Source organism: Vulpes lagopus, chromosome 15, assembly GCF_018345385.1.
Source record: "Vulpes lagopus strain Blue_001 chromosome 15, ASM1834538v1, whole genome shotgun sequence".
Classification (NCBI taxonomy): domain Eukaryota; kingdom Metazoa; phylum Chordata; class Mammalia; order Carnivora; family Canidae; genus Vulpes; species Vulpes lagopus.
Window position 1 is genome coordinate 27,975,944 of NC_054838.1, and position 11,332 is coordinate 27,987,275.

Consider the following 11,332-nt stretch of genomic DNA (forward strand, 5'->3'; position numbering starts at 1 on the left):
AAGCCTGGGATGCCTGGGTGGCTCAGTGGTTGAATGCCTGCCTTTGGCTCAGGGCATGATCATGGAATCCCAAGATCAAGTCCCACATCGGGCTCCCTGCATGGAGCCTGCTTCTCCCTTTGCCTATGTCTCTGCCTCTCTCTCTCTCTCTCTCTCTCTGTGTGTGTGTGTGTGTCTCATAAATAAATAATAAAATCTCTTAAAAAAAAAAAAAAAAAGGACAAGGAGCCTGAGAGGTGAACACTCTCACAGAATATCCAGTAAATCACCAATCTCTAAAGCCATTCTGACAGCCCCTGCCCAGTTTAGGCTGGGCCACACCTCGCTCCCATGGATCACCATCGGCCCCTAGGGTCCCTGACTTCCGCCTTGCCCTCTCCAGCAACCACCATATGGGCTGCTATAATGAACTCTTGAAAACAGAGACTTGTCAAAACTTTCAGAGGACTAAGTTCAAACTCCAGGTATGGCGTTCAAAGCCCTTCTTGGTGTACTTCTAATCTACCTTTGTATTTTCAACTCCCAATGTTTATCCCTCCAACCACATGAAACCTGGAATGTTTCCCAGATATCTCCTGTTTATTCCCACCTCTGTAGCTTTGCCCAGGGTACCCTCTCCTTGCCTGCTGGCAAAACTCCTTATATCTCAAAACCCATGTGATAGGTTAAATATGACCATCAATTCTTGGAGCCCTTCTCATCCTCTTTCTGGGCTGCTCTTATGACTTACTTTGACTAACAGAATGTGGTGAAAGTGATATGAGGCAACTTCTGAAGGCCAGGTCTCCACATCTTGGAACCTCGAGACCACCGTGCCATGAGGCAGCCCAGGATAAAGGAGCACAGATAGCACAAGGCCCAGCTGGCCCCAGCTGACCCATTAACTGAACAGATCCCCGTGAGAGATCCCAGGTGTGTCAGGCACAAGAGCCTCCCAGGCCACCCACAGAATCTTGAAAAATAATAAATGCTGGTTGTCTTGAGCCATTACGTTTGGTGATGGTCTGTGGTGCAGCACTAGAATACTGGTATAACCCAGTTCTAATGTGAAGTCTTCCTTGGCTCGCCCAGGTTCCTTCTTCAAATTCTCCCTCTGCATCTCACCTCTTTTATAATCTTTCACTATCTGGCTCTCCTAAGAAATCATGAGTTCCCAGGGCAGCCCCAGTGGCACAGCGGTTTAGCGCTGCCTGCAGGCCAGGGTGTGATCCTGGAGACCCGGGATCGAGTCCCACATCAGGCTCCTTGCATGGAGCCTGCTTCTCCCTCTGCCTGTGTCTCTGCCTCTCTCTCTCTCTCATGAATAAATAAAATATTTTTTTAAAAAAATCATGAGTTCCTGAGGACGGAGACCGAGCTCTCTCCTGACCACCCCCATTGATAATGAGACGAAGCCCATGATCATTTGCCACACACAATATGCTTGGATGTCATTAATGAGCTTAGAAAAAATGCCCATATGAACAGTTTACATACAATTTACTCAACAAAGATTTCAGAGCCCTATCCTGTGTTAATAGGCCCCAGGCTCTCAGGGAAAACTGATGATGACAGTACAGCATTCAAATGTTCAGTTGGGCGTACCACTGGAGAGAATACAGCAGTTGTGGGTAGAGTCAACAAAACTGGAAGAGATGGCATTACCTTCCTCACAAAGCATACGTGTTTATGGTAGGAAGGAAGCCTGTAGCTGTCCACACTTCACCCTCCCTCCAAGGAGGACGTCAAATGTCAACGATTAGTCAGATTCAAATATGTGGAACCAAGCCCAGGCTTGGAGGTGGGCCTTCAGCTTGTGAAAGCAGAGGGTTAAAGATAGGTCCCAGTCTGGAGACGGCTCCTGTCTGTTTCTTCTCTCTTAAGACACTCAAGGTAAGACGGGGGCTTGGGCTGCTTCCCATCACCTCTTCCTAGAGGGTGAAGCAAGAACCAGAGGGAGGACAGGGACGGAAAGGAACCAGGGCAAAGCTTCTAGGTTAGTGCTCCATGCTAGGAGTTGGGACCAAAAGTAATAAAAGACTTGTTTGCCTGCCATATCCACTGTGCATTATTCCCCAGGAATACCTTAGGATGGTAGGGGGCTGGTGGATGACCCAGGAAACCGTGTTCTGTTCATCCACCCTGGCATGAAACCAGAGGAGGGAATAACCAACAGAAACTTCTTCTGTTCCTTTTTTTTTTTTTAATATTTATTTGTTCAATTATTTATTCATGGGAGACAGAGAGAGAGAGGCAGAGACATAGGCAGAGGAAGAAGCAGGCTCCTCACAGGGAGCCCGATGTGGGACTCGATCCCCTGGGATCATGCCCTGAGCTGATGGCAGAAAGGCAGACAGACGCTCAACTGCCGAGCCACGCAGGCATCCTGAAACTTCTCCTGTTCCTAGGAACATAAGGAAGAAAATCCCAGGCAGAGTGAATAGCATTGCAAAGAAAAGCAAACATATATGTGGAGCAATAAATGGAGAAATAAGAGTAGTGACAGGATCATAAAGGAACTTTATATAATCCTCCTTTGCCCCACAAACATACCTGTTAGTTGCTAATGCTACCATAGTACCCGCTTACTACAGCCCATGCATGGGTCAAAGTGCCTTACACAAATCAACTCCAAACATCCTCAAAGGCACGTAGGTAAATGACCTGCCCACATTCCCATAAATAAGGAACGTGAGGTTTGAAAAGGTTTCTTAAGTGGCAGGTCTGTCCTCTTACCAGCTTGGCTACTCAGCAACCATGATAACAAGGACACCTGTTCAACTGAGCTCATTGTTACCAGGTTTCCTGCAGGAGGTGGTACTTGAGCTGAGTCCTAAGGAACAAGGGATCATGACCAGCAGAGGCTGTGAAAGCCTAAGGTGTGAGGACCTAAAAGAGTACATTGAGAAAGGGGGAAATCCAGCAAAAAGAACCACAGAGGATACCTAAAGCTCCGCAGTGTCAGCATCCAAAACCAGAGTTCTACATACCAGTGCCGCCCTCAGAAATAGGACAAGGCCCAACCTTCCCCTTGCTCAGATCATAAAGTGGCTATGATTCAGCTCCCTGGATCAGCTTTATCAAAGTAAATGCAAGTTTCCTTGAGACAAGAATTACTGTTGCATTAAGACTGAGGTTATTTATCTTTCTAGAAAAGATTCTGGGAGGGGAGAAGGAAGATAGAGCACACTTTTACATTTTTTTTTTAACTAGCATTTGTATGCCACTCTGGCATTAACAAAATTATCTTCTTGCTCCTTATTTCACTAAGGGATGAGTGTTAACCCTCTCCATTTTTCAGTTGAGGAAACTCAGGCCCAGATTAATGTCATGACACAAAGTTGCACAGCTACTGAAAGCAGCTGAGACTCCTGCCCAGTTACTAAGACTCCACATTCTACTCTCATTCATTCTTTAGTCTTATATTCACTGAAAAAAAAAAATGTTGCCTGCCACAAACAGGCCAGGCACAGGACAAGCCACTGAGCCTACAGCGATGATAAATTAGATTTAGATCATCTCACTCTCCTGTCGGCGTATCAAACACTGAAGCAGGAATACAGTGAGAGCTACAGGAGCCTACCTCTAGTATTTCTAATGAGACTCAGCGATTGCACCAATGCTTTTGCAAGGCTCTCTCACTTTTTTGGGTAGTTATTGGCACTGCCATTATTTCACTGAACACCTGCTTTGTCCCCATCTTGTCCTAGACGTGGTGCATGGCCTATAATACACAAGCACTAGAGTACAATCCAACACAGTAACATCTACTATATGGAAATGACTCAACCTGGAAATATTGGCACCTCTGATAATCACAATAGGTAATATTTACTGAATACCTATTATGTGCCAAGTACCATGCTAAATTCTTTACATACATTATCATTTACTCATCACCATAACTCCTAGGGGGTAGATATTAGACGACTTAAATTAACTTGCTCAGAACATGCAATTAGAAACTAGTAGAGGCAGGGGCGCCTGGGTGGCTCAGTCGATTGTCTGCCTTCGGCTCAGGTTGTGATGCCAGAGTCCTGGAATCAAGCCCCAGGTCAGGCTACCTGCTCAGTGGGGAGTCTGCTTTTCTCTCTGCCCTTCCCCCTCTGCCCGCCCCCATGTGCCCCCATGTGCTCCCACGTGTGCTCTCTCTCAAATAAGTAAACAAAATCAAACAAACAAACAAAAAAGAAACTAATAGAGGCAGTATTTGAACCCAGGCAACAGCATTTTCTACCATTATGTTATCTGACCTCTCACCCTGTGCAGGACACTAGTGGTGAACAACACAGATGCCATCCCTGCCAATTAAGGTGCTTACAGACTAGGAAAGAAGATACACTTTAAAACAAATAATAGGGATCCCTGGGTGGCTCAGAGGTTTGATGCCTGCCTCTGGCCCAGGGCATGATCCTGGAGACCCAGGATCAAGTCCCGCGTCGGGCTCCCTGCATGGAGCCCGCTTCTCCCTCTGCCTGTGTCGCTGCCTCTCAGTCTCTCTCTCTCTCTCTCTGAATAAATAAATTTTTAAAAAATGCTTATTTAAAACAAATAAAAATAAAAAATAAACAAAAGAAAAACAAAAAAAAAAATGTTCTGGTCTCCTTTGAGCTACATTAAAGCCTAGCCAAGGAAACACCCATTCAATGGATGTGGAGGATGAGGAGGCTAAGCAGGCATTAAAATGTAGGCGAAAGAGGTAGAGGCAGGGGAGCTCGAGGCAGAAAGATATTGCCAGTCTAAGGCTGTGACCTGGCTGATGGCCAGGGCAGGTGGCTGATAGTAGGAAGGTGTGACGTGAAATCTGCATGGTTCACAGGTACTCCAGCTACTGTGGAGGAGGGATCCACCGAGAGCCAGGAAGTATGTGAAGAGACCAAGCAGGAGGCTATGTCACTATGTCATCTGAGCAGCAGAAGCTAGTTTGGGTTGGAATGGAATGAGACAGGGAATGGAAGTGGGAATGGAAGGAGACAGGTCGATGAAATATTTAGGGGCTAAATCATCCGGGCTTGGGTGGGGGAATGAAGACGAGGGAATCGATCACAGTTTGGGGCTTGAACAAAAACCACAGCGGTTGGTGGCACTCTGGGACAACTCTGGGGACAAAGATGAGAGTTAAGGTTGCACCCGGAGTGGCTGTGGACCACCACATGGAGCTGCTAGGGGGACACAGGGACCAGAGCCTGGAGGTCCTACAGGAAAGGAGATATCCAGACAGAGCCCTGGGGACCTCCTGCCATTAAACGTGGAAAGATGTAGAAATGAGCAAAGAGAAATGAGAGACATGGTTAAAAAGGGAGGAGGAAAGAAGGAGAGAGTGGCAGCTCTGAAACCGAGAGAAGTATGTTTCAAGAAAGACAGTTCTTTAGGACTCAGTGTGATGGGATTTCTCAGGGAGTAAGTACTGGAAAGGTTATTGTAATCTGGAGTCTGACTTGCGAGGGGTCTTCAGAAAGCAGGGCCTTAAGTGCAGCTGGGCAGGTGGGGGAGTTAGATACATAGAAAAGAGGGCCTGACCTGGTATGTTTGGGGAACAGAAAATGATACCAGGCAGGAAGATAAAGAAGTGGGGCCAGGGGCACCTGGGTGGCTCAGTGGTTGGGCACCTGGGTGGCTCAGTGGTTGAGCATCTGCCTTCAGCTCAGGCTGTGATCCCAGAGTCCCGCATCAGGCTCACCATGGGGAGCCTGCTTCTCCCTCTGCCTGTGTCTCTGCCTCTCTCGTGAATAAATAAATAAAATCAAAAGAAGTGGGGCCAGAGGAAGTGGAAGAGGTCAAAACATCAGTGTCACTCATTGACTGGCTACTTCATGCTCCCAACAACCCTGCAAAGTAGGAATGTCTTAGCCCTTTCTTAGAACATTCAGCCCTTGGGATGGGAAGTGGCTTGTTCAAGAGGATGTGTGTAAGTGGGGACACCAGAATCTGACCTGGGTCTGAGTCCAGTGCTTTCACCTCATGCTTCCTTGACTAGGGTGGAAAGGCGGGAAATAGACTCCGGGCTGACAGGGATGGAAAAGAAGGAATGCACACAGAGGGATTGGGACGCAGGAGCTCCAGGATATGGAGAGAGTCGTGGGTATAAGTAAGGGTGGAGAGAGTCGGGGCTTCCGGTTGGAGCAACAGGGTAGGCAATGGCACCATTTACTGAGGTGGAAGAGCAGGATGTGAATTCACAAGAAGATGAAGATTTTGACTTTGAGTCTGCTCGGCCTAGGTGGCATGTGCAGGTCAGAGGACTCCAGACTGTGGAAGACTCGAGATGCTTCCGTGTAATCTGCAGTTGTGGTTTCCTTTGACCCTAGAACAGCAAAGTTGAGAAGGGCCTGGTTCTGGGAGAGCCCTGATGTGACTCCTGGTTCACCTCCGACTCGGTTTCCCCCACAGATGGCTTTCCCCTGCCGCAGGTCCCTGAACCCCAAGACTCTGGCCCTCCTTCTGGTGGGCGTGAGTTTCTTGGCCCTGCACACCTGGTTCCCCCAAGCCTCCAGGTCCCGGGAGGAGACGTGGGACGGCTCCACCGAGGCGCGGCCGGCGGCGCTGAGCGCAGGGGCCCCGTGCGTGGCCAACGACTCGGTGCGCGCCACGGCGGACTTCGAGCGGCTGCCGGCGCGCATCCAGGACTTCCTGCGCTACCGCCACTGCCGCCACTTCCCCCTGCTCTGGGACGCGCCGGCCAAGTGCGCGGGCCCCCGCGGGGCCTTCCTGCTGCTGGCCGTCAAGTCGTCGCCCGCCAACTACGAGCGGCGCGAGCTCATCCGCCGCACCTGGGGCCAGGAGCGCAGCTACGGCGGGCAGCAGGTGCGCCGCCTCTTCCTGCTGGGCACCGCGGCGCCGGGGGACGCGGACGCCGAGCGCGCGGGGCGGCTGGCGGCGCTGGTGGGGCTGGAGGCGCGCGAGCACCGCGACGTGCTGCAGTGGGCCTTCGCCGACACCTTCCTCAACCTCACGCTCAAGCACGTGCACCTGCTCGACTGGCTGGCGCAGCGCTGCCCGCACGCGCGCTTCCTGCTCAGCTGCGACGACGACGTGTTCGTGCACACCGCCAACGTGCTGCGCTTCCTGGGCGCGCAGCGGCCCGACCGACACCTCTTCGCGGGGCAGCTCATGGACGGCTCGGTGCCCATCCGCGACAGCAGGAGCAAGTACTTCGTGCCCCCGCAGCTGTTCCCGGGGAGGGCCTACCCGGTGTACTGCAGCGGCGGCGGCTTCCTCCTGTCCAGCCACACGGTGGGGCTCCTGCGCGCCGCCGCGCAACGCACCCCGCTCTTCCCCATCGACGACGCCTACATGGGCATGTGTCTGGAGCGCAGCGGCCTGGCGCCCAGCAGCCACGAGGGCATCCGGCCCTACGGCGTGCAGCTGCCCGGCGTCCGGCAGTCCTCCTTCGACCCCTGCCTGTACCGCGAGCTGCTGCTCGTGCACCGCTTCGCGCCCTACGAGATGCTGCTCATGTGGAGGGCCCTGCACGACCCGGGGCTGAGCTGCGCCCGGGGCCACAGGACCTCCTGAGGCCGGCCGGCGGGGCGGACTGCGGGGGGCGTCCGTGCCGACAGAGCCTCGGGCCTGCCCTGGATGCCTTCTCTCCCACCGGCTCGGCTCGGCTGGCTCGGCGCGTCCGAAGCCGCCTGCGCTGTGCACTCACCTGGGTAGGGGTGGAGAAGTCCTGGGTCCCGGCCCCATCTCCACGATTTCTGACTGTATCGCTCTGGGGGTCCTCAGAGTCCCAGGTACTTTTTAAGTTCCTCAAGCGACCCTAATGTGCGGCTAGGAAGGAAGCCGGCGGGCCCGGGATGTGTTTTCCCTGCAAGCCCAGCTCCAAGGCCCCCTAGTCTAGGGCCTGCCACGGCCAGCTCCTGCACCGGGTTCCCGCGGCCAGGGGAGCAAGGCGAGTGTCGGGGGCAGGCGAATCAGATGTCACCCGTTGGGTGCAGTACATGAGTTGTCCTCGCCATTATTCGCTCCCCGAGTGAACGCAGAAGGAGCTGGACTGAGTCGTCAAGGGGATCCCCTCCCCCAGGACTCAGTTCACACTGGGGACCTGGAAAGCACCCATGGCAGAGCTTGGTGGATCCCAGTCTTCCTCCACACCAGTCTTCTCCCACCGCTGCCCCCCGGAACATCTCTATGAGGTCAGAATCCCCACTGTGCAAAGTGGGGACCTGAGGCTCAGTGAGGACCGTGATTGATCCAGGACCATACGGTCATTCCCAGTCATGCCACCCTGTGTTCCTCTCCACACTGGCCGACCACAGCTGATGGCCTCTCCTAATGGTCTTGCCCACGGACACCCACCCCACCGACACTTAGTGGTGGTGGTGGGGAGAGTGGTGCAAGCAGGGGCAGGGGTGCAGACAGGCCTTGTGCGGGGCCAGGCTTCAGGGTTGGTCAGCCTTGGGGAACCAAGCCGGGGGTTCAGGGTGGGGTCAGTGGGGGTGCATAATGATGAAACTATGAAAGACGGTGATTGGGGAATCTGGACAGTTTTGAAAAGCCTGTGGAGGTCAACGTACAGACCAGTGTTGGGGCTGGGGAATCCAATCAGTAGCCCTGAGGGACAATGATTAGGGAGCACGCAGGGGTGACTGGAGTCTGTCCTGAACATCGGTTAGAAGGCCGGCGCAGGTTGGGGGGGGGTGTTCAGTGATCAGGACTCTGAGGATCATGCTGTGCTCCTGACCTCCAGGAGCTGCCAGTCATCTTGGCTAAGAAGGGAAATCAAGGAAACAGCTTCAGGGTGAGGCAGAAATGTGTATCAGGGTCCCGGCTGTGGGAGATGGACAAGAGGGAGGCAATGTCAAGGAGGAAGGAGCCCAGGTGGGAAGTCAGGAGGTTGACCAGATGCCTTCCCTGCCCTGAGGACAGGGTCCATTCCCCCTCACTGGGGAACAGACTCAATCTGGGACCATGTGCAGTGTCCTGCTCTATGGGGCTCCCTCCAGACTCCGCATCTCCACACAACCTCTCCTCCCTTCACAGGGAATGTTTTCCAGAAACCACCACCTACCATGTGTCTCAGATCATTTAGGAGGTGGCCAGCTTTCCACCAAAATCTGCTACTCCCTCCCTCCTGGGCACACACCTAGACTACACAGCCTGGCCTCTGTTGCAATTAGGCGTGGCCATGTGACCAGGCTTTCTGAGCTGACAGTGGGGGGACACCACAAGGACCACACCTGGCCCCTGCCTCACCTGTGCTCACCTTTCCCATCACCAGGCTTGGAACACGGCTGGGCCTGTGACCCAGCTCAGAGCTTGCAGATGAGGATAACCCTCCAGGCCTACCTTAAGACAAAGAACTAGCAAAGGAATGCGTGGCTCAGAGGTTTGGCACTTGCCTTCAGCCTAGGGCGTGATCCTGGAGTCCTGGGATCGAGTCCTGCACCGGGCTCCCTGCATGCAGCCTGCTTCTCCCTCTGCCTGTGTCTCTGCCTCTCTCTCTCTCTGTCTCTCATGAATAAATAAATAAAATATTAAAAAAAAAAAACTACTCGAAATCAGTAGTGCTGAGGTTGAGAAACCTCTTTTTCTCTCTGCAAGGACCCAGAGTCTACCTTGAATCTCCAACAGACCTTCACCCAACTCCCGACACATGTCCGACTGCTTCAGTGGTCACCTCGGCTTGAATGTGCTCCAGGCACTCCTCAGGCCTGCGCCTCCACTGATGTTCCCATCTCGGGAAATGGCACTATCCGCTGATTTGCCCATGCCAGGAAGAGGGGGCGATGGTGCAGCTCAAAGTCTCCTTCTCCCTCACAGCCCATCTGGTCAGTCACCAAGCTCCATTGATCTTACCTCCAGAATCTCTCTCCAGTCAGTTCTCGTCTGTCCATATTCTTCTCCCTGGCACCAGTCTGGCCGGTTACCACCAGCTCTCACGTGGGCCAGAGCCACCTAGGGATGCACTCTCCACACTACTGCAGGCAGAAGGCAGATCTGGTCATAACTTGGCCCCTCTCGAAATCTAGCCCTACTGTCCTCAGATAAAGCAAACGCTTTCTGGGACTGTCCCTTTGACCTGAATTCCTTTGATCTCCAGTTTGATTTCTCCTCACTTTGCTGGGGCCTTTTGACATTCTGTGCACACTCTCTTGCTCTTGCCCCTGGGCCTTCCAAAATGCTGTTCTAGCATTGGAACACTTTTCTACTCTTGCTTCATTGGATATAACCTCCACATATAAGGTGAGGCGTCACTTCCTTATAGCTCCGTGAATTCCGCAGAATCCCCAGCATCTGCTACTGTGCCTGGAACAGTGCTGTATTCGTTTCCTACTGTTGTGACAAATTACCACAAACATGGTTGCTTAAACCCATGCAGGTGTATTATCTTACAGTTCTGGAGGTCAGAAGGCCAACACAAGCTTCAGCGGGTTAAAATCAAGCAGTAGTCTTGCATCTTTGACTTTCCTGCTCCTCCTTCACTTCTAAGAGCCCTTATGACCGAGGCACCTGGGTGGCTCAGGTTGTGATCCCAGGGTCCTGGGTTTGAGTCCTGTATCGGGCTCCCCTTGAGGAGCCTTCTTCTCCCTCTGCCTGTGTCTCTGTGTCTCTCATGAATAAATAAACTTTAAAAACCTAAAAAAAAAAAAAAAAGAACCCGTATGATCACATTGAGCCCACTTACATAATCCGGGATTGTCTTCCTATCTTAAGGGCAACTGATCTGCAATCTTACTTCTCTTTTCCCTTGTAACCTAAACTACTTATAAGCTCCAGGGGTTAGGACATGTGCATCTCTTGGGGGGACATCGTGCCTACCAGGATCCAATAAATATTTGTTGAATAAATGAACAATGGTTAAATAATCAACTAAAATTGATAAATGAACAAATGTGCTTCCTTCACACAGACCTCCCTGATGCAGACTCTCATGCTGGATAATCATTATTAATCCTGAATTCCCTTCTCCCTAGCTGTCATTTATCAAGTGCTTTACAAGCAAGAAAACAAGAATGCCGAGGCCAGGAGAGGACACCTTCCTTATTTTCTAGAAAGCCTAACTTCTGTGCTTTGTCAACTTCCTCCTCTTTTCCTAACAAGCAGATTGATTATCCCCACCTTACAGGTAGAGAGATTAAGACTCAAGAACTTTAAGGACGCCTGGGTGGCTCAGTGGTTGAGTGTCTGCCTTTGGGTCAGGGCATGATCCCGGGGTCCTGGGATCGATCAATCAAGTCCCACATCGGACTCCCCACAGGGAACCTGCTTCTCCCTCTGCTTATATCTCTGCTTCTCTGTGTCTTTCATGAATAAATAAATAAAATCTTCAAAAAAGATATATATATTTCAAAAAAAGACTCAGGAACTTTACTGCTCAGAAGGGTTAGAACTCTGTAGTTTTGAGCCTGCT

At 51.8% G+C, this 11,332-nt stretch overlaps 1 protein-coding gene across 1 annotated transcript; it reads left to right on the forward strand.

Moving 5' to 3' along the window:
* The first annotated feature begins 1,729 nt into the window (after positions 1-1,729).
* B3GNT6 (UDP-GlcNAc:betaGal beta-1,3-N-acetylglucosaminyltransferase 6) lies at positions 1,730-10,494 on the forward strand. The gene is made up of 2 exons (XM_041730328.1): positions 1,730-1,872; positions 6,370-10,494. The coding sequence occupies exon 2, from the start codon at positions 6,370-6,372 to the stop codon at positions 7,492-7,494; it is 1,125 nt and encodes a 374-aa protein (XP_041586262.1). The 5' UTR covers positions 1,730-1,872; the 3' UTR covers positions 7,495-10,494.
* The last annotated feature ends 838 nt before the right edge of the window (positions 10,495-11,332 follow it).